The sequence below is a fragment of the Apodemus sylvaticus genome, chromosome 20 (assembly GCF_947179515.1).
Source record: "Apodemus sylvaticus chromosome 20, mApoSyl1.1, whole genome shotgun sequence".
NCBI classification, from domain to species: Eukaryota; Metazoa; Chordata; class Mammalia; order Rodentia; family Muridae; genus Apodemus; species Apodemus sylvaticus.
Window position 1 is genome coordinate 54,167,234 of NC_067491.1, and position 23,897 is coordinate 54,191,130.

General features: G+C 42.7%; 1 protein-coding gene across 7 annotated transcripts in view; it reads right to left on the bottom strand.

Moving 5' to 3' along the window:
* Window positions 1-23,036, bottom strand: part of Brd4 (bromodomain containing 4) — a 79,415-nt gene extending 56,379 nt beyond the window's left edge. For 2 of the 7 annotated variants that reach the window (XM_052165760.1, XM_052165762.1), the window contains exon 1: window positions 22,822-23,036. Coding sequence is in view for 3 of the 7 variants with exons in the window: in XM_052165759.1 (XP_052021719.1) it covers window positions 4,295-4,323 (29 nt within the window). In the remaining 4 variants the exon portion in view is untranslated. Of the gene's footprint in view, window positions 1-4,294; window positions 4,432-22,175; window positions 22,308-22,379; window positions 22,455-22,821 lie in introns of those variants that run through there. The other 5 variants (XM_052165759.1, XM_052165761.1, XM_052165763.1 and 2 more) reach the window with 5 other exon arrangements.
* Between the last annotated feature and the right edge of the window lie 861 nt (window positions 23,037-23,897).

Consider the following 23,897-nt stretch of genomic DNA (forward strand, 5'->3'; position numbering starts at 1 on the left):
ACAAGTAATAAAGGTCTTAGAGCTGGGAAATAAGGTAATACAGTGTTAAGATCTGCCCAAGCTAGATATATAGCTTACTGGGGTTGAATATTCCAACTACACCTATGTCTTTGGGAACAGGAAAAATATGAAAATTCTTAGGCAGAGGCAGAGGAAGTGGCCCTTACAGAACATCTTCATGTTCAGAGGAAAAAGCACTAAAAAGGACATCTCTGTCTCTGGGACTAAGGTTAAAACACACAACTGTCATGACAATAAAAGTGAAAACAGCTAATGAAAAGGCCTCTTGGCATACAGCAGCTATTTCTCTATATCCAGGGTAAGCCATAGTAGTAATTACATTCAAAATTGTACTCATGTCAGGTGGTGGTGGCCACCCATGCCTTTAATCGAAGCACTTGGGAGGCAGAGGCATTGGGGGGGGGGGGCGGGTGTCTCTCTGAATTCCAGGCCAGCCGAGTCTACAGAGTGAGTTCTAGGACAGCCAGAGCTATTACAGAGAAACCCTGTCTCGGGAGGAGGGGGTAAGTGGCCCCACCTACATCTTATTTGTCACCTTAACTATGGTGTGAACAGATAGCTGCTTTCCCATCACTACAGGCCAGTCTTTCTTAACTATTATTTGAATGTTTCCAGTTTTCCAAGTATGGTCATTAGAGTGAAGAAAGGGATTAATAACCATCCGATGGCTAATTATTATACTCTATGTAAAAGACACAGGACAAAGCCCTTGATCACATGCAACAAGGCCAGGCATAGTGGCAGATACCTATAGTTCTCACTAGTCAGAGGTGGAGGCAAAAAAATCATTTTAAGGCCAACCTGGGCAATGGTACAAACAGGACTCTGCTCTCCAAAACAGTCAAACACTCCCTGCACAAGAGCCTCCTTAGCAAGCCAGGCAGAGAGATTCAATGACCTCTGAATGTCTGATGCCCTCATTCTGACATCTGACTACTTAAGAGTACGACTTAAAAAGAAATGTCTGCTGGCCAGGCATTGGTGGCACACGCCTTTACTACCAACACCAGGGAGACAGAGGCAGGTGGACTAGTGTGAGCTCGAGACTAGCCTAGTCTACAAATCAAATTCCAGGACAGCCAGGGCTTTACACAGAGAAACCCTGTCTTAAAAAACCAAACCCCACGGGGAGGGGGAAATGCTCCCTACTGTCCTCCAGAAGACCATTTAAAGCTGTTCTCACTGCCCACATCTTCAAACCTACAATTCCAATCCATTCCATCTCCTCACAAGTCACTCAGACAAGACAGGTTGTGGCACAAATGCCAAAAGCCACCAGATCCCTGCTGTTTGTTTGCCCACAGGAACACAGAGTGTATTTGGGCACACGTGGTCCTCAACAGTCTTTAAACAACCATCTTTGTGCCAGAAGGCTCAGCTCAATGCTGCCGGCTTCGTGTCACAGTTACAAGTGGGGAATAAGTGGGCCTGGAACACAGCTTTGCGACCCAAGCAGGGGTACAGGAAATGGTAGCCATAGTCTCATTCATATATTTATTGTGTGTGTGTGTGGGGGGGGGGTGGCCAGAGGACAACTGTCATGTCTTTCTTTAGGATCACCCTACCTTGTGGTTGGGCTTTTTGGAGATGATCTCTCACTAGCCTAAGACTTGCCAAGTGGGTTAAAGCCGGCTGGCTGTCCAGCACGTTCCAGAGACTCTATCTGCCACCACCTCCCCAATACTAAAATTACATGTAAATGCCACCACATCCAGAATATTTTTTTAAAAAAATTTACATGGGTCCTCAGTTTCCACAATTGCCAATCAAGCACTTTGGTGATTTATCTCCCTAGCTTCCCAGAAGGCAGTGTTGTGCTTTCCCTTCTAGACTACATAGCTATGACACAAATAAGACTGGGGATTAAGCCCTTGTACCTGCAAGCCAACAGTGCCCCACAAGGTAGCTGTTCATTGGCAAGCAATGCACTAGTAGCAATTTTCCCAGTTAAGTGCCAACTTTCACTGAATATCCACATGCTTAAAGAACGAAGCTGTACTCAGACCAAGAAGCAATTACTGACAGTCTACACTGAGACCGTAGGGCTCACAGTAGTTATTCCAACCGCATGAGGAACTTAAAAACAAAAAGAGTACAGGACCTTGGGTTTATAACCAAACAAGCTCATTAGCTACAACAACAACAACAACAACAACAACAACAACAACAACAACGTCTATTTAGAATCTGTGTGACCCCCTTTACCTATACCTCAAATTGGCCCAAACTGGAAAGGCAAAACTTTTTTAAAAAAGATTTATTTATTTCACTGGGCAGTGGTGGCACACACCTTTAATCCCAGCACTTGGGAGGCAAAGGCAGAAAGATCTCTGAGTTAGAGGCCAGCCTGGTCTACAGAGTGAGTCCAGGATAGCCAGGCAAACAAAAAATAAAATATAAAGTTCAACATCTTAACCACGTCATGCATTCAGCATGCACTCAAGGCACACAGTAACTGATGTGTCACATGACAAGACTGAGAGACAGTATCCAGTACCAACACAACTACTAGCTGGGTGTGATGACACAAATCACTAATTCTAGCTTCCAGAAAACCACAGTGGGATAGTGAGTGTGAGACTGGCATGAGTTATATAAGAAGTTCAAAGCCAGCCTTGGCTACACAACAGTTTTTTTGGACAACTGTCTTGCAGTTAGTTCCCTGGGAACTACTTAGAGCACCAGGCACTATAGAACCCATGGTTATATCCTCACATGTGTACATCCAAAAGAGAAAGAAGCACACTTATACAAACCCAGACACCTCAGGTGTGAAAAATGACAGCATTACTCAGAGAAATCAAACATCCAATCCAAGTATCCATCAACTGACTAATAGGTGGTCTTTATTATGATTATTGGATATTCAGTACCCAAGAATCAATGGACATTGCTAGATGCTATTTCTTGTTACATCTGCTCTAAGTGATAGAAACCTCAGACTTCAGAAACACCTTTGGAAAAAAATTAAGCTTTTTTTGGCTACACTGAAACAACACAAAGAAAAGTATGACCTTTATTTAGTGAGTTTTCTCAGAATGAGACCTGCTGAACCAAGATATATCTTATTCAGGTATACTCTTGTAGATTGTATAAAGCACGTCAAAGTGACAATACTGGAGTTCCAGATTAACTGACAGAATGAGACCTTAGGAAAGTGAAGATATGGGTCTAATCCATTTAACCAGTTGACTTTTATTTTGTAAGTTGAGATGGGAAGCCAAGGTCTTAAGCATGCCAGACAAACCCTTTCTACTCAGCCCTTGGCTTTTTTAGAAATGGTTTCACTATGAACCTAAGGCTAGCCTCAAATTTGAGATCCTCCCGCCTCAGCCTCAACTGTTGGGATTAAAGGATGCCATCATACGTGATGCTGGGTGCTGATTTTAGACTGTTCTGAAAGATACCTGACTGTTCAAACTATTTACATAGTTACATGCCCTCGAGTACATTTACCTTAGTTACCCAATAGCATCTCCCAACTGCAAGGCACTGTTAGTGTGCAGGGAGGATACAAGAACTGTAGCTACCAGTTGGCTTCCACAGTAAAAAGCAGAAAGTTCAGAAAGCAGGCAGACGGCAACCTGTGGAGGCACACATCTTTGATCCTAGCATCAAGAAGAAAAAAAAACAAGAACAGGTGAATGACTCTGTGAGTTTGAGGTCAGTTTGGTCTACACAGTGAGCTCTAGGCCAGCAAGTGTTACAGCTAGAGAGATGGCTTAGCAGGTTTAGAGAACTGGCTGCTCTTCCAGAGATCCAGGAGGTTCACTCTCAGCACCCATGATGGTTCCCAACCATTTGTAACTCCAGTTTCAGAGACCCAAGCCCCTCTTCCCATCTCTGAAGGTACCAGGCATGCAAGTGAAAACAAGACATACACGCAGGCAAAACACCCATACACATAAAATAAAATCTTTAAAAAATAAAATCAAGTGTCCCAGGCACATGGTGGGACAGTTTTAGTCAATGAGGTATTATTATTAATCTATTACATGGATACACCTTGTAAACAATATCCTAAGTGTAAGCTAGTCACAAAACAAACAAAAGACCACTGATACTGTTTATATAATATGGCTTAAATTCATAGTAACAGTAAGTACAAATAGAATTGTCATGATGTGGTAATAGAACAACAAATACATTCTGGAAGAACCACCAATGTGACTCAGCAGACAAAGGTACTTTGCTGCCAGGCCTGCTGACTTGAGTTCAATCCCAGGAACCCACATGGTAGGAGAAGCTATTCCCAAAAATGCTGTCCTCTTACCTTCCACAGGCACTGTGGCATTCATGCATGCATTCAAATAAAATGTAAAACAAAGTACAAATCTTCACACAATGATATGCATGTATATAACATGGTCTATTCTGATGATGAATTTTATGTATTTTTAATGACTCCCTCTGCAAAAAACAAAAAAAAAAGTGAGCAGCTGATTTACTCCACAGTCCTAAACTGTAAGTGAAGATTGGAGAAACCACCACCACCTCCATCAACCATTAAACCACCACCACCACCACCACCACCACCACCACCACCACCACCACCACCACCACCAGGCTGTCTAAATTTAAAACAGATACTACACAAACTTTTAGTGTTTAAAGACCTACACAATAATTGCTCAAATAAATAGCAAACAAAATGAGTATCATTACTTGGAAATAAACGACTGTTTCATAAATATATGCTCAATGGCAGGACACACCATGCGTCTTCACTTCACCATGAGCTCTGTGGGTAGCCATGCTTTCTCCTTAGCTACTGCTCAGTGCTGACATCCAGCACCTGGATGGTTCCTGGGGCTTGGGGCTTGGGACAGAAAAGTGCCCAATAAGCAGACATTTAATCGCCAGAAAATTGTCCAAGAGTGCACAAGATCCAACTCTACAACTTGGGAGCCATCCTGCATGAACCATCAGTAAATCTTTTTCCTCATCTTGACTTCTGTTGACTCCAGGGAGAACTTCTAGCAGCATTTCTTAGTAGCATAGTTCAGTTTCTCACCATTGTTCACATTCTCTCCATATACAAAACAATGTACCAAAATAGGTAGTCCTGCTCAAAGCTCCACTCACAAAATGGGGATCAGGGTGAAATGGGTGAGAATACTCTATTGTGAAAACTAAAGAAATAATAATACATAGCTAAGTACTAGATAATCTGTGTGATAACAGGATGATTAGATGGGGTGAGGGCAAGAGAAGCCCTCCCAATGAAGCTGACTCTACCACCAGGGTTCCCATCTCAATCTGAGTCTCAATTTCTCATTTTAAAAATGAGCTAGATTCTCATTTTTAAATTCAGAAGAAATAGAAAACATGCAACCATGCTTAATATTATTATCTGGCCTTCTCTCCCCCAGAACCCTGGCACCTCTTACTAACTTCTGAGGACAATATTGAATGATATCAGATCTAGCTTTGATCTCCCCTTGCATTAGCAGTGTGCATCTCCTCCTATCACAAGACTATAAAGTGAGGCCACTTTTTCTAAAGCCTGTCAAAGTAGTTCACAACAGCACTGACTAAGTTCTCCAGACTATTTCAAAGGCTCAGTTCTGCACAGGGTAGTATCTACCAGGCTGGATAAACCACTGAACACTGCACACTGGACAGAACTGTTCTAAAAACTTGGAGAGTTACCAGATTTGGTGGCACACACCTGTAATGTCAATACTCCCAAGTCAGAGGCAAAAGGATCACAGCAGGCCAAGGCCAGGCTGGTCTATATAAGGAGTTTCACACCAGCCAAGGATGCAAAGATCTTCCCCATTTTACAATAAAATAAACTAAACACAAAGTGAGAAAGGGCTGGAGAAATGAATGATTACTGAGTAAGTGATTTGAGCAAGTCCACGGTGAAGTCCAAACTGGCCTGGGGAAGAATGAGGTGTATGGCTGGAGAGAGTGAGATATCACAGAAATGTGTCAGCAGGCTGCCACAGAAACCATGGTCCACTAAGAAGAGTGTGACAAGCCAGCGGGGCGGGGGCGGTGGTGGTGGCACAGCACACCTTTAATCCCAGCACTTGGGAGGCAGAAGTTGGTGGATCTGAGTTCAAGGCCAGCCTGGTCTACAGAGTGAATTCCAGGACAACAGAGAAACCTTGTCTCAAAAAACCAAAAGACTGAAGGCTCACCATAATCTTGACCATCTAATTCATACAATTAATATAGACAAGACTTGGCAAGTGAACTAAAGCTCTATTCTTACTCCAGTTTATTCACTTATCTCCACTCCCAAAACCCCTTTTACTGGCTCATGTCTTTAATCCCAGCAGAAAGCAAAGAAAGGCCAGCCTGGTCTACAAATCAAGATCCAGGACAACTAAGGCCACACAGAAAAACCCTGTCCCAAAAAGCAAAACAAAAAAGCCTCCTTCATTTCACTCATAGATCCACTAAACTATCAAAAGAAAATATGAAAGTGAATCAAGTCAAGGTAGCTGGTGATCTAGTGGGAACATTTCTCAAGATGAAGTTAAAGAAGTATTTTAGCACTGCTTTTACTTTACCACATAGATGAAGACTAAAACAAGTAGAAAGTACTGTACAAAGTTTCTCATTCCTCCTCTGCCCATTCTACAGAGGACTTACTGAAGACCCCGTCTTTCCCTCTGATCACAGCTGGAAGACCTTCTTTTGCAAGATCCTTTCTGGAGCGTACTTTGTACATATACACATTGTGTACTATTCAAACCAACAGAGATTCCCTAAAAGCAAAGCTGCCTGGGGTGGATTCCCTCCTCCCACAGAGCAGAGCAGTGACCTTCAAACCTACCTAAGTGACTGTGAGCTCTCCATGCGACATAGCCTTATCACAAAATGGGGGTGAAACTACTAAATACTTAGTTCTTAAGATTATTCTGAGGACACAAGGAATACACAACTTCCAAATATACCATGAAAGCACAAGTTACACTTTAAATATTCACTAGAATGGAGTAAACAGCAGTGTGTGCTCAAGCTAATGGCCTGGGGAGACATACGTGATGAAGGAGCAGCTCTCACACTTGCAAAGGAAAGACATTAATCAATGGCTAGAGCAAAAAGACCATAAGGCAGAAGTCCTGTGAGATGACACCAAAAAGAAAAAAACCACAAGCAATATGTGGCATAATTCAAAAGGGCCCAAGATAGAACACTGGATATTCAAACTTCATTCCTGGGATTACAAAAATGTTAAGTTATAATCTTGAAATATTTTAATTCCAAGATACTATTTCCAGGCAGCAAATTGTTGACTCAGTGGTTTCCCAGTGTCAAAAAAGAAAACAGAGTCACAAACAGGTACAGATACACACCCCTTAGATTGTATGTATAATTTTATAAATGAAAGAACTTCAAAACCAAGCAATTTTATGATTAAAAATGAAAGCTCCAGCCGGGCGGTGGTGGCGCTCACCTGTAATCCCAGCACTCTGGGAGGCAGAGGCAGGCAGATTTCTGAGGCCAGCCTGGTCTACAGAGTGAGTTCCAGGACAGCCAGGGCTACACAGAGAAACCCTGTCTCGAAAATAAAAAACAAATCCAAAAAAAAAAAAAAAAAAAAAAATGAAAGCACACTACACAAGGATAGCACCTTTAAAAAAAAAACTGTGTGTGGGTGTTTTACCTACATGTATGTCTGTGCACCATAAGCATGCCTGCTGCCCAATAAGTTCAGAAAAGGTTGTCAGATCCTCTGGAACTGGAGTTACAGACCATTTGTGAGTGACCACCACTTGGCGACTTACAAACATGAATAAGTGAAACCAGGTCCTCTGGAAGAGCAATACATGTTCTTAACTTGAATTGGAGAAATGAACCGGAGAAATGAACCATTTCTCTAATCCCATGCACCCACCCACTTCAAAAAAACAAAAACAAAACCCCTGTAGGTAATCTTATTTTTCTTACAGAATAGAAAAGTAAAACTGCTTAAGTTAGTAAAAGTTATACCTTTACACTCAGTGGAATTAAGCTAAGAAATTCAAGTAATTAAAAGCTAACAACAGTAAAGGAAGGCAGGAAAATAGCCACTACTGTATACACAAAGAGTTTCAAAGCTTAGAAATTAGGAAAGGATGAAGGAGTTTTTAATGACAATGGACACTGTACTGTTCTTAGTGGTAATGAGTTCTTTTCCATTTTGACCCAATTCTGCCCCAATTACAGAAGTATTAATTATTTAAGTTTATGGTATTGTATTTCCTATTTCTTCCACTAGGCAGTGATGTGCAGAAGGAGAGTAGAGTGACATCCCAAACACAGTCTGGTATAGTATGTCTACCTACCCCATGTGCTGTGCTTTCCCACAAAATGTTTCCTTTACCCTGTATGTTCAAGTATATGGCTTAACACTTATCCTATAACTTAGAGCAGGCACTAAGCCACACAAGAGACCATAGCTATACATGTCTTCTAAACCTACCTATATCAAACACCACCAAATAAATCAATAGGTTGGCTAAAACCCACTGAGTTACCTCCTACAGCAAAGGCTCCATGACAAAACCAAATCCCAGCAGTAAGAGATGTAAAAAAATCAGAAGGTAGAGCAGAGTTCTGGAAAAAAAAAAACACCTTTCTTCATCCACAGATTACATTACTACACCCCCATTAAAGAACACAGGTAATAACGTGAGGGAGTCATGGGCACACAACAGCAGCAAAGCAACTCTGCTGTGGATGTTTAAAAGGACTACTACTGAGTGCTCAGAATGATTTAGGGTCAAAAGTATGTGACTCTCTACAAGAGCAAGATGTATGTATAAGTCTCCAAAAAAAATGTCTTAACATCACAGAATTTATCACTGCAGAAGTAAACTCAGTAAATTCATCCTGAATGCAGATCTGTCTTTAAGGTTCAAAGATTAGGTCTTTTTTTTTTTTTTTAGCGAGAACATCCTTCAATTCCTAAAGGCTCTCCAACCCTGCCTAGAGTACCAAAAAGTATAACTGGTCTAATTCTTGGCCAGTGGTCTTTTTTGTTTGTTTGTTTTTTGTTTTTCGAGACAGGGTTTCTCTGTATAGCCCTGACTCTCCTGGAACTCACTCTAGACCAGGCTAGCCTTAAACTCAGAAATCCACCAGCCTCTGCCTCCCAAGTGCTGGGATTAAAGGCATAAGCCACCATTGGCCAGTGGTCTTTCGATTTGACAAATCTTTCAACAGCAAGAACCATAGTGGGCTGGAGAAATGGCTCAGTGGTTAAGAGCACCGCTTCTTCTGAAGGTCCTGAGTTCAAATCCCAGCAACCACATGGTGACTCACAACCATCTGTAACAAGATCTGGCACCCTCTTCTGGAGTGTCTGAAGACAGCTACAGTGTACTTACATATAATAAGTAATAATAAATCTTTAAAAAAAAAAAAGAACCATAGGAAAATGGCTATTCTAGTAGAGCTTATTTTGATTAGGAAATCTGAATTGTAATACTAGAAGAATGGTACGCAGAAGACTTTACAAAAGCTTGAGAGAGAGAGAGAGAGAGAGAGAGAGAGAGAGAGAGAGAGAGAGAGAGAGAGAAGCAGGCTTGGTTATAGAAAAGTTTAGCCAATCATGAAACTACAGTTGCTTCTGTAAGCATAGAAGACAGAGTTAAAACATCTCTTAGCAGTGTCATTACTGTAAGTCTAGTGAAATCCACCTATCTGGCTTCTCAACAAAGACTTCCAATTCCTCTGGGCGGTATTTCCAGGCAAACTGAGAACCCTATATACCAGCAGCCTGACTCTTCCAGTCACTTTGAGATTCAGCTTAACTCCTCCCCTAGAGTGCAGTCCCCAGAGCAACCATAAAGTAAGTATAAACCATGTCTTTCACCTGTTACTAAAAGAAGTTTCTGATTAAAAAAAAATCCCATTATAGAAAAGGGTGGAAGTTGTGGCAGGCAACTTGCTACTTAGCTGACAAATACAGAGACTATATGTTCATCACCATATCTATCTTCATGTTTACCCTTTTCATGAGCAACTCATTCTACATAGATTTCAACTACTTCTGCCTTATGACTTATGTAGGAAAATAACTTTTCCTTTTAGACAACTCTCCAACCCAGTTTGTCTTACTCAAATAGCAAAACAATGCTAAGAACTGTTACTTGGGATGCATGGAGGACAGAAAACAGCTAAAGGAACCTAGGGGTAAGGTAATTTAAACATTTCCCCTTTGTACCTGACAAATGGACAATGATTCAACTGGACAATGATAGAGTCCTCTGCTATCAAAGAGAAGAAACCACTTCTTGACCTTGAGGTCAGAGTATCAGAAATGTAAAACAAACTCTGATGTCATATTTTGAACCTTTGGCCTTACACCAAATAGCATCTTTTTTTACTTTTTGCTTTTATGGATGAAGTCTCATTATGTAGCTCAGGATGAACTTTTTTATAATGCCCCTGCCTCAGTCTCTCTAGTATTGGAAATACAGGCATGTACTACCACATCTGGCTAATGAGTAACAAATTTCCTTTTGCTGCTACTAGGTTTTTCATGTCTTTATGATACTGGGGACTGAGACTCGGTCTCACCCAAGTCACATCAGTCTCCTGCCACTAAACTGTAAGCCCATCCTAAGTTACTTATAATCCAAAGAAACCTAACAAAAGACTTTCTTTTTGTTTTTGTTTGTTTGGTTTGGTTTTTCAAGTCTGGGTTTCTCTGTGGTAAGAGCCCTTGCTGCCGTCCTGGATTGATCTTATAGACCATGCTGGCCTCAAACTCATCTGCCTCCTAAGTACACCACAACCGGCCTAGACTTTCTTAACAGGAAGATGTTACCTTAACAAAAGATATGACTGGATAAATGGCTCAGCAGTTAAAAGGAGGGTTTGACTCCTAGTCTGTAATTACTACAATGCACTCTTCTAAATTCCAAGGACTAGTGTACCCATGCAGCACACTAACATGCTTAGGAGAACATGTATACATATAATAATACAATACTATACATATACAATAATAAATATTCAAATATATATTAAAAAGATATGAGGAAAGTACTGAAAATAGAAGACGGGGCTGGAGAGATGCTGAAAGAGAAGACGGGACTGCTCTTCCAAAGGTCATGAGTTTAAATCCCAGCATCCACATGGTGGCTCACAACCATCCATAAAGAGATCTGACACCCTCTTCTGGCGTCTGAAGACAGCTACAGTGTACTTACATATAATAAATAAATAAATATTTAAAAAAAAAGAAAATAGAAGACAAGTAGCTTACCACACAGCACAATCCAACACACATAGAACACATAAATGACAATCTATAAATATTTGTTCCAAACTTAGCAGAATCTTTAGTACCTGCTTTCTCAACCGTTACCATAAGCTTCTATCAAGCACTAAGGACAAAGAATAGAAACTGCATTCCACCTGCTACTAGAAGGCATATTCAAAACCACGCTTGGGTAAGTGGGGAAGCGACAACACTTAGCAGCAAAAACTAATCAAAAAATAAAAACCAAAAGGCAGTGGTGGTGCCACACACCTTTAATTCCTGAACTCAGGAGGCAGAGGCAGGTGGATATCGACTTTGAGGCCAGCCTGGTTTACAAAGTGAGTTTCAGGACGGCCAAGGCTACACAGAGAATCCCTGTCTAATCAACAAAGTCCTTGTCTAAAATTAAAGGGGGTAGAGGAGATAAAAGGCATTTCAACAAATAAACTCAGGCAAATGTTTTATGAACTAGCCTTGAAATGTATGATATTCTTTGTCATATCTTAACCCACTAGTTCATTTTATGCCCCATTGTTTGAAAAAAAAAAAAAAAAGATAAAGGATCACTGTTAGGCGAGGTGATTCAACACTTGTCCCTGCACTCAGAAAGCTCCTGAAGCACTGCTGAGTCTAGATGCCAACCTGGGTTACAGAGATCATACCTCAAACAAACAGCAACGGCGTTTCCCTCAATCTCCAGACCACACAACCTAAACCTCTGACCCTATTTTATACACAAGAAACTGAGTCCTGGGAGATCACAGAAGCCCAAGGGCAGCTGCCCGGTATGATTCCACCACCCAACCACACTGGCAGGTTCTATATTCCATGTGAAGTGTGTGTATTATTCACACAATAATAATCAGCTCCCATAAAATACACTCTTCCTCAAAGTGAATGCCAACTATGTCAGATAACCTCCTCAAATTTAAGGCCCGCTTTAACTAGTCCTCTTCCTGTTTTTGTGTGTGTGTGTGTGTGTGTGTGTGTGTGTTTTAACACCTGTAGTCATGTCTTACTGCCTGAGGAAGGCCAACTGGAGATATTAACCATACTCAAGGACACAGGAATTACTAATTAGTATTTCTGGAAATTGCATAATACCAAGCTCAACAATCCTTCGCCACTGGCACTATCTTAACAAGGTGCACAAGTCTCTTGATGTAACAGCAACTAGAAACAAATAAGCAATTCCGACCTTGAATGGAAACCAAGAAAAGTAGAGTCCCCACCGCAAAGTATTCTAGAAAAGACCTGGAAAATAGTGCCAGTCCTTTCCAAAACAAATGCTACTGGATTCCACCTTTCACACCTAGTGGATAGCAGTACAGCACAGTTAGACAGTAAGAGGCACTCTCCAACTCAGCCACTTGGAAGAGTACCACCCTTTTCCACATCAAGGCTTAGGAATACTGATCCCATTTTATAAGTCAAAACTGTGATTCATAGAGAGAGCATAATTTGGACGGGGCAGGTCTGAACCCTGACTGTAAGCTCCACGGCTGTCTCTTTCTAGAATACAGTGCTACCAAACCAAGACCACTGCTTCCTGCAGCAAAGTTCCAGAGCCTTCATACACTGGAAGGGCTAACAAGATTTTCTTTACAGAAGGGGAAGGGGGAACACCATCTAGACAGTACATCATTAACCCCAGCACTCAGGAGATGCAAATTTACTCAATATTTTGGTCAGTTTTGTTTTTAGACAGGATCTTAACTATGTTGCCTTGATTGGCCTGGAGACCAAGAAGGCCTTTAACGCAAGAGATTTGTCTGCCTCTGCCACCTCATGGATTTAAGGTGTTCACTATTACACCCAGCAATTTCCCTTAATTTGGGGTTATTGTTCAAAATTATCTGACCTATTTGTATTTAAAAAAAAAAAAGAATCACACATTTTGTTTGTTCACACAAATGGACAAAATGGAATTTCCTCAGCAACTGGATCTTGTGGTCAAGACCCAAAATCCAAAAGCAAGACCCCAGCATAACATTCAAGAACTACACATACCTACTTAACCCATCCAACTGCCAGCTTCATCCTACCAATCCCACTGGGGACCAGAATACTGCCAGCAATATCTGGCCTCCATACAAGTTAAATGAGAGCCAAGGTGCAGTGCAGGTCTGCAGAAATGATGTGCCTGTGCCTTGACTCCAGTAGCATTTTCTGGTTCTTTCATAAAGTTACATCACCAGGCCTGCTTCTGCTGGATGGATCATTTCCCTAAACTGCAGCAAGTACTCAGAACAGATACCTTCACACAACAATTACATTTCAATTAACCCCTTTATCTTGTCCTTAATATCTCATTATTGGGTAAGATAGCCAACTTCCACCTTTATATCATCTCCTACATTAGTCTCTACTGAAATTTGCTAGGATGGAGACATAAAGAACATGGTGGATAGTCTATCATCTGGTGACCTGCCTAGCAACCACATGGTGGTGTAAAACCATCTGTAATGGGATTTGAGGCCCTCTTCTGGTGTCTGAAGACACAGTGTATTCATATAAAGTAAATAAATTAATTAAGGGGGGGGCACTGGATTGGTGACAAGATCTGTGCTACACAAGACACTCATTTAAGGCAAAACAGGAAAAGACAGGCTTCTTGAAGGGCAGGGACAAATGAGACTAAAGGTCCGGCAGTAGCACTAGAATCAAGATGACAAGCTCTAAAGTCTTAGGAGTAGAAGAGTAAAACTGGGCTGTGCCTGAATGCCCAGAGGCTGCTCAGAGTCCCAGAATCACCATTCTTTGTTTGTTTGTTTGTTTTTCTAGACAGGGTTTCTCAGTTTTTCTCTGGCTGTCCTGGAACTCAGAAATCCGCCTGCCTCTGCCTCCCAAGTGCTAGGATGATTACTGCTGGCTAGTCACCATTCTTAAAGCATTCGGATAGCAGGAGTTCTGATCTCAGGACCAGGAGACTGGATTGGGGGTAGGGGGCTTACTCTGGGCAAGATCAAGTGCCAAGAACATTTTATTTTCTCAACAGTCCTGAGAACACATCTAAGAAAAGACATTTTGTAGCCACACAACTGCCATTTATCATAAGATAAAATGTTAAAACCTCACTTATAAATAAGACACTGCTAAATTCAGACAAAAGAAATGGAAATGGATGTAATCTTTCTAGAAGAGTAACTTAATAGAAAATTTTCAAATATATACTTTTTGATTTAGTGGTCTTATTCCTAGAGATGAGAGAGAAAATCTGAAAATCCCATCCAAAAATAGAAATTATGGTGGTACTTAGGTGGTACTTGAAGTACTTTGTGAAATGCTCACCTATGTAGTAATTGATAAAGCAACAGAACCTAGCCAGGCTTTGCCGGCACACAACAGTGATCCCAATGACTGGGAGGCAAAGCAGGGCTAAGCAGGGATTTCAATAGCATCCAGGGTTACTGAGGGCATTTGACTCAAAAACAAAAATTCAACCAGAGTAACTGCTCAGCCGATCAAAGACTTTAAAGGAGACAAGAGCTTGCCAGCTGCCAGAGCCTATGTAAAGGAGAGTGAAGAACCAAGTCTAAAAAAGTTGTCCTCGGAGTTCCACTTGTACACCAACATTCACATATTCTCTCACAATTATAAAAACAAATTCCACAGAGTGAGATCTGTGGTAGAGTACCTGCCTAGTATGTGCAAAGCTCTAGAAACCTACTCCTAATCGAGGGTCCAATTCAATTGTGTTATAAAGTATAGGGGGAAAACTGAAAAAAAAAAAGAGTAAAAGATTGCCCACCCCCACCCTCCCACCCCGTTTTAGTTTTTTTCAAAACGGTATAGCCCTGTTTACACAGAATTTGGAACTTTTAAGACTAAAGCCATGACTGCACTACCACCACCCAGCAAAAGAACTTTCAACTTTAAAAAAATCTTAAAAGTTCCAAATTCTTTAAATAACCACATATTACTATTGTTCAGATAAAATGAAAAATGATGTGGTATGGTGGTGCACACCTTTAATTACAAGGCTTAGAAGACAGAGGCAAATAGATCACTATTTCAGAGGATAACAGGGCCTACAAATGTCACAGAAGTGAAGTAAGGAGAAGTCAAGTCTCGCGGGAGTGAGCACCTGCATAGGTCTGTGAGGTCCACATTCCCTTGGGCATGTGAGAGCTGAAGAGAGGTCTGTGTCTACACTGCTTTAAACCTGACACTAGACCATCTTTCACCAATCTATTCAGAATAAATAAGATACATTCTATGATTTACCCTGGGATTTACATACAGATTGGCATGCTGTTTAGACTGGTAGGAAGTATCTTCAAAAATAAAAGCTGCCAGGTGTGGTGTCACACACCTTTAATCCTAGCACTCAGGAGGCAGAGGCAGGACTTCAAGGCCAGCCTGCCCTACAAAAGGAATCCAGAACAGCCAGGGCTACACAGAGAACCCTATCTCAAAACATATGAATGAATGAATGAATGGCTAGGCAGTGGTGGCACAGGCATTATCCCGGCATTTGGGCGGCCGAGACAGAAAGATCTCTATGTGAGGCCAGTCTAGCAATGGAGTTGAGTTCCAGGACAGCAAGGCCTATACAGAGAAATCCTGTCTTGAAAAACCAAAAGCTTGGCAGTGGTGGCACACGCCTTTAATCCCAGTACTCAGGAAGCAGAGGGAGGTGGATTTCTGAATTTGAGGCCAGCCTGGTCTACAGAGTGAGTTCCAGGACAGCCAGGGCTACACAGAGAAACCCTGTCTCAAAAAAGCAAAACAAAAAAAGAAAAACTGAAAGAACAGCAAAGAAAGCCAAAACAAAACAAAACTTTTACCTTTACAAGAAAAGCAACAGAGGGCCTAAAGAAAGCCAGCTCAGCAGTTAAGAGCACTTCCTGATGTTACAGAAAACCTGTTTTGTTCCCAGCACCCACACAGCCATTCTTACTTAACTCAGGCCTGAATGCAGTACACAGATATGTACGGGTACTCTATACATACTTCACACACGCAGGCAGACATGCACATATGCCCAAATAAATTTTTAAAAAATACAAAATTTAGGGCTGGAAGTGGTGATGCTCAACTTTAATCCCAGCACTCAAAGAGGCAGGCAGGGGCTGGAGAGATGGCTCAGCAGTTAAGAGCACTTGACTGAGCCAGGCAATGATGGCACGCACAGGCCTGTAATCCCAGCATTGGGAGTCAGAGGCAGGAGGATTTCTGAATTCGAGGCCAGCCTGGTCTACAGAGTGAGTTCCAGGACAGCCAGGGCTACACAGAGAAACCCTGTCTCGAAAAAGCCAAAAAAAAAAAAAAAAAAAAAAAAAAAAAAAAAGAGCGGATGCCCTCTCTTGGTGTGTCTGAAGACAGCTATAGTATACTTACACGTAATAAATAAATAAATCCTAGCTGGGTGGTTAGGTTTAAATAAATAAATCCTACTGGCTCACGCCTGTAATCCCAGCACTCTGGGAGGCAGAGGCAGGCGGATTTCTGAGTTCGAGGCCAGCCAGGGCTATACAGAGAAACCTTGTTTCGAAAAAACCAAATCCAAAAAACAACCAAAAAATAATAATAATAAATAAATAAATAAATCCTTTAAAAAAAAAAAGAGGCAGACAGATCTCTGTGACTGGAGGCCAGTGTGGTCTAGGTGGAAAGTTTATCACCTACTCTGAAAAACAAAACTTAAAATGGGCAAATTTTGGCTACTTCTTTCCAGACTTTCACTTGTATCAAAGAGATCTATAAGCACTTAACATTCTTGGACTTTCAAACCTCAAGTGTTCTTTTGTTTGACACATAAGCACTAGAATGGCAATGCAGTTAGTCTCTGCAGGGCTGGGAACACAGCTCAGATGGTACTGTGCTTGCCTACTATGCACAAAGCACTATATAAATGATGGCGGGTGCACACTTGTAATTGCAACATTCAGGTAGACAGTAGGACCCTAAGTTCAAGGTCAACCTTGGCTATGGGAGACCCAGTCAATGTCAAACATCCCCCTCCACTAAAAAAAACAACAAAACCACCAAAACAGTCTCTGTACATCTTCAAAATGATGAAAAAATAATTACCAACTGGCCTATGAAATCACTCCTAAATATCGGGCCCATAAAATTAACCTATGTCCACATAAATACTTAGACATGACCCTTCCTTATAAAAAGGGCCTTGAAATGTAGCCCAGGCTGGTCACCAATGCTCTGCTCTGTCTCTGACTGTTCCAGAGCCACCACTCTTGACCTTACACACAAGTGTCTATTATAGGCAGCACTATTCCAACCTTGCCAAGAGTAAAGACTATTCAAACCCACCATTTTATCTATTAAGACTGAATAAGAGGACCGGCTATGCTGGTGCACTTTTAATCCTAGCACTCGGCTAACAGGCAGGTAGATCTCTTATGACTTGAAGTCAACCTGGTCTACACAGCTAGTTCTAGGACAGTCAAAGCTACACAGAGAAACCCAAAAAACAAACCCAAAAACAAACAAAACATTGAACAACACATTATGAAAAAAAATAAAGTACGGATTGATGCTGAATGAGCAATCTAAAAGAATACTTAATGAAAGAAACCAGGGAGTAAAGGTAAAAGTATCTGGAAAGGCATGTACAGAACAGACTATATACTTTCTAGGGAGGGACAGAGCAGCTACCAGAATCAGAGTTTCTTTGTGGGGACACTATAATTGATTACAGTGATGAATGCACAATTCTGTGACCATACTAAAATTCGATAAATTTTTACTGTGTGAAAGCTATTCTTTAAAACAAAAAAAGATGTTTGATAAAATTTACAGGTGTCAACCTCAGATTACACAACATGTATATTCAAACACTTGGAATACCAAAATTAACTCATTGTAGAAATTATCTTTTTCTCATGAACTGAGGGATAAATTACAGAAATTGATACTTATACATGAAATCAGTAATAAAAACAATGTGTTCAATATTTTTTTAAAGTAGCCAATATTTTACTGACATGAAAGTTCTGTTTTGGGGCTGGTAAGATGGCTCAGCAGTTAAGAGCACTGACTGCTCTTCCGAAGGTACTGAGTTCAAATCCCAGCAACCACATGGTGGCTCACAACCACCTGTAATGTGATCTGATGCTTCTTCTGGTGTGTCTGAAGACAGTTACAGCGTACTTACATATAATAATAAATCTTAAAAAAGAAAAAAAAAGAAAAAAAAAAAGAAAAGAAAGTTCTGTTTTAGCATGCCTTTAATCCTAGCACTTGGGAGGCAGGGGCAAGTGGATTTCAGTTCAAGGCCAGCCTGGTCTACAGAGTGGGTTCCAGGACAGCCAGGGCTATACAGAGAAACCCTGTCTCGGAAAATCCAGATAGATAGATAGATAGATAGATAGATAGAGAGAGAGAGAGAGAGAGAGAGAGAGAGAGAGAGAGAGAGAGAGAGAGAGAAGATAGCAGCAAGGCATATCTTCTAACTCAACACTGGGGAGGCAGAAGCAGGTTGATCTCTGTTGAGTCTAAGGCCAACCTGGACTAAACAGCTAATTCTAGGACAAAGAAGCCCTGTCTCAAAAAAAAAAAAAAAAAAAAAAAAAAGGAAAAATTCTGCCCATACACATTTACACATTTATTACCCATTTCATCTCCCTTTTAAAATACTTTCTGCAGGTCAGAGTTGAAACAACCCACACCTACTCACCACATTGCAAATTGCTAAATAGGAAAGTCAAAACAGTCTACTTAAGCAACTGTATACCACACTACTCAGACTAAGTTTACCACAATTACTAGAAACTTTAATGGTATTCTTAGTTAAAACTCACACTTCTTATAAATCACAGAATTGTTTTAATGAACTTGCATTTAGTATTATGTATGGCATTCCTATCCAATTGTTAAGATGCTCTCTTAGGTACCAAGTATGCAATACAGAATAAGAAAAGCCGCATATATAAACTCATACACACCAAATAAGATTAAATGCCTACAGTGATGGCACACGCCTGTAATCCCAACACTCTAGGAGGCAGAAGCAGGCGGATTTTTGAATTCGAGGCCAGCCTGGTCTACAGAGTGAGTTACAGGACGGCCAGGGCTATACAGAGAAACCCTGTCTTGGAAAAAAACACGAAAAACAAAAAACAAAAAACAAAAAACAAAAAAAAAAAAAAGAAAGAAAAGAAAAAAAGCAAAGCCAAACAAAACCGTCTCTTGTGAAATTTAATTCTGATTAAAGAAAAAAAAAGTAACTTAAAGAAAAATCTGCAGCCGGGTGAGGTGGTGCACGCCTTTAATCCCAGTACTTGGGAGGCAGAGGCAGGCCGATTTCTTTTCTGAGTTCATGGCCAGCCTAGTCTACAGAGAGTTCCAGACAGCTGGAGCTAAACAGAGAAACCCTGTCTCGGAAAAAAAAAAAAAAGAAAAGAAAAGAAAACTCTGCTACATGTGCATACCACATGTATTAAGTGAAATAGCAGCAGCAAGGATTTTCTCACAATTCTCACTTTGCAAACGTCCAGGGTTTTCTTACTAGAACAATAAAAACCACAAGGACTTATCAGATACCATTAGCAAGGGTTTTTTTTGGCTGGTTGGTCGGTCAGTTGGTTGGTTGGTTTTTCAAGACAGGGTCTTGCTTTGTAGATCATCAGGCTGGCCTCAACCTCAAAAGATCTCTTTGCCCCCAGAGTACTTGGGATAAAGGGCCAGTGGCACCACACCCAGCTCCATTAGCAATTTTCTATGACAAACATTCCTTCTGGTTCACAGATGCAGTAGGTGGCCCAGGCTATCCGGGAAGCTCTCCTAGCTGAGTGCGGAGATTACAGGGCTGTGACACCATGCCCTTCTTCCCAACCTTTATGTTAATCTCACAAGTTCATTCAAATTTAGATATCACAATTTTAACTTTTATTTTGTGTGTGTGCTCTGCATGCATGGAGCTGAAGTTACAGGCTAGTGACTGAAGCCCGTCACTGTAGGTGCCTGGAAGAGCAGCTGAGCCATCTCCCCAAACTCTAAACATTAAAATACTTTATAACCACACAACCATTACAGTGGGATGTCAGAAACACAATGCTCAAAAGGGCTTTTCTTAAAAAAAAAAAAACTCCAAGCAGGATGTTGTGGCTCCCAGCACTTGAGAGGCTGAGACAGAACTGCCAAATCTGAGGACAGCCTGGGCTCAACTGACTCCAGTAACTACAAAGAAGGCTTAGTACTGGAGTAGCATGATCATGGCTACTCACAATCTCCTGTAACTCTAGTTCAAGAGTATCTGGCCCGGCAGTGGTGGCGCACGCCTGTAATCCCAACACCCTGGGAGGCAGAGGCAGGTGGATTTCTGAGTTCTGAGGCCAGCCTGGTCTACAGAGTGAGTTCCAGGACAGCCAGGGCTATACAGAGAAACCCTATCTCAAAAAAACCAAATCCAAAAAAACCAAAAACAAAAACAAGAAGAAGAAAAAGAAAAAGGAGAATCTGAGTGAGGCCTCTATGGTGCGAAAATATCAATAAAAATAATCTACAATCTACACAATTTCTAACTCTCAAGTCATTCAACAGCCTGAATTGTGTAACTTGAAAATACTGCCTTCCTCTGTATCTCCAAAAGCGAAAGTGTAATTTGGTACAAAGATCACAAAAACTGGCTCAAAAGATTATCTTTTGGAAACAAAGTCTAAATTCCTTTAAACAATTCAATAATTTAGTGTAAATGTTACTAAGTGGTTTAAGGTTCTCCAGCAATCCTTAGATTCCCCTCTTGCTGCCCTCCAAGTAGGCACATACATTTCAAACATCCAAACTGTATCCCAGCTCCCATCAGTAGGCAAAATCCCTTATCTTTAACAATTTGCATGTGCAGAATACTACTAGTAAGATAAACGAGGTTTATTTCCAGTTAAGACCAACTAATATCACTTTAAAAAAAAACCTTCAGCTTTAGTCCTTAAATACTTTATCGCCTACCAAAGATATGATGCAAAGACCGGCAACAATATACTTTGTAATAGATTCTGGGCTTTTCCTTCTAGATTTGATCAATTCACTTCAGTCTTTGACAGTGTTACCTTCTTCAACCTTCCTGGTTGAAGCTTTGGGAAAGTAGGGGTTGGTTACCTATAAATGCCTTCCATGGATCATTCCCCATTCAAATTAAAGTGAAAAAAAAAGTTCTTCTAAATTATTGCAAAGCCGGTAAAACACAGTGCCGTCGAAAGACTTTTTGAAATTAAACACATTCACAATTCCTTTTAATTTCTGTGCATGACATTCTTTACAACTTCCAAGGTCTACCAATTTGACATTTCCATTCATAAAAACTTTCCAACTTTTTATTATAGCACTGAAGGGCACACTGGCTTAGAAGTACACTGAGAGTTGGATTTTAGTAACCAGGGACTACTGATACCACCTTTGATAGTAAGTAAAGACATTTCGCTCCTCAAGAGAGCTCCTGCAAAAGATCGCTGGCATACAACACACACACACACACAGATAATCTCAACAGATTTCGAAAAGCATAAACAAGTAAACAAGCAGGCTAAACGTTTAAAAAAAAAAAAAACCTTGAGTAACAGGGAGGTCAGCCACTTAGCAGAAGCACATGACTCATCCACCAGCCTGAGCAAAAGTATTCACACTGTCCACTACATTAACGTGGGATTTCCCATCTCCAACCCAGCTTGGCCTTGGGGGCTTCTCGTTTAAGTGTTATTTCCGTATTTGGGGCGGGGGGGGGGGGTGTCATTTTGCTGAATCACAACTCCCCAACCTCCCCACCCTAGACCGACACACTCCTGCAAGTAAGAAGCCATTGCAAGGAACGCCAGCAAGCAGAGAGACCCATCAAAACAAAGCACCCAAAGAGTAGGCTTCCAGGTTGGGAGTGGGTGGGTCGAGAGGGACTGCTGGTCCTTCATCACCCTTCCCATCCCCCGGGTCCCGCCTGCTTCAGGCGTGCGGTGGAAGCCCTCCCCTTGGGGGCAAAATCATCTACCTCTTCCTAGGCAGAGCTCCAGGGACAGCCGGAAAGGTGAGACTATGGAAGCGGGAACTCGCTATCCCAGCACTGGCATGAGTACCCAGATGACGGAAGGAGAGCGCGCCAGGGCACCACGCGCAGGAGCGACCCGCCCCAAGGGAGAACTGCAACCAGAGAGACCAGTGGTACCCGCGGCCAGCATCCCAGGCCCGGACTTACACCTCCGGGCGCGCACCGCAGATCCCGCGGCAGCCGCTTCCTCCTCCTCCTCCTCACTTGACAAAATGGCGGCGGCAGGAAGTGCCGGGAGCTTGGCCCGCCCCCCGCCCGCCCCCGGCCGCCCGTCCCGCCGCCCAGCGCGCCCGCGCCCCCGGTCCCGTTCCCTGCCGCCGCCCGCGCCAAGGGGGACAGCGGAGGCCGCAACCGCCCCGGTACAAAAGTCCGCGAGCGCACCCGGCCGCCGCCGCGCCAACGGCGCGGGCTGCCCCGGCGGAGCGCGAGTAGCACCAGGCTCCGGGCCCACGAAACTGCGGCTTCCCCACCCCCGCGCCGATGGCGTAGGTGGTGGCGCACCGGCCCCATTACGCAATGCAGGTTACGCGGGCCGCGCCGTGAGGCCCCGGCAGCCCGCCTCGCGGCCGCGAAGGACACCGGTCCTCACCTGAGACGCTAGGCCGCACGCCGCCGCACGCTGTCCGGGACGCCAAGCCAGGGCCCGTCCGCCGCGCCCGCTGCGCTCACAGGCCCCGCTCGCCCGCGGGCACTGCCGGCAGCCGCCGCCGCAGCCGCAGCCGCCGCCACTGCCTCGGTTCCTCGGCTGCGGGAGAGCAGAACAAACAGCCCTGCCGCCGCCGCCAGCGCACTGATGTCACCACGCACGCTGCGCGCGCGGCCCCGCGTCATCGCCGCCGCCGCCCGGCGTGCGCGTCCTGCTGGTCCTCCCAGGTCGGGAGAGCTTCGCTAGAGCCGGCGGCTGTTGTAGCGGTGAGGACCGGCTCCGCCGACTAGAGGGGTGGGTTGGGAGCCCTTGGAACACAATCGAAGGTGTCTGCGGACTGAGGGATGAGACTGTGCACCCCGCAAACTGAGGGAAGATCGAGAGAAGAGGACCCTCGAGCAGGAGGCGTCTTCAGGGCCGAAAGAAAATAGCTTTTCCGAAGAAGCCGAAACACGGACCCAGGGAAGGAACCTTGCAGATGCGTGGGGATCGGCACGTGCAAGAACAACGAGAAAAGATTTTTAAGCCTAAAACAGACATCCAAAAATTTAAGTGATCATAAAGACAGGTGATAGAGGAACATTAAGGCCAGAGGACTGTGGCTAGTTCTGCTGCAGTGTGAACTGACAATACTGCTGAAAATACAGACACGTTTCACCACATTCACTCCACTCAATTTATGGAATCAACTTAAGGAAAACATTCCTTGTATCATTGTATCAATATATCTTGAGCCAGCACGGATTTTTTTTTTTTAACTATCCATTGCAGGATCTTAAGAATTCTTACCCTACTTGCCCCAGCCTTCCAAGTAATGAGATTACATGTGTTCACCACCACACCCAGGCCTTCTTGGCTGGCCTCTGTGGACGATCTGAAGATTGATCAGTACTGATCTGTAAGCCTAGGGCATTCTCTTTCTTGTCTTCCAGATTAACTTTAATTCTTGAAGACTTAAGTCAGCTCCCAGCATACTCTGAACTAGGTATGTGACCCCGTGGGGGTCACATTGCAAAACA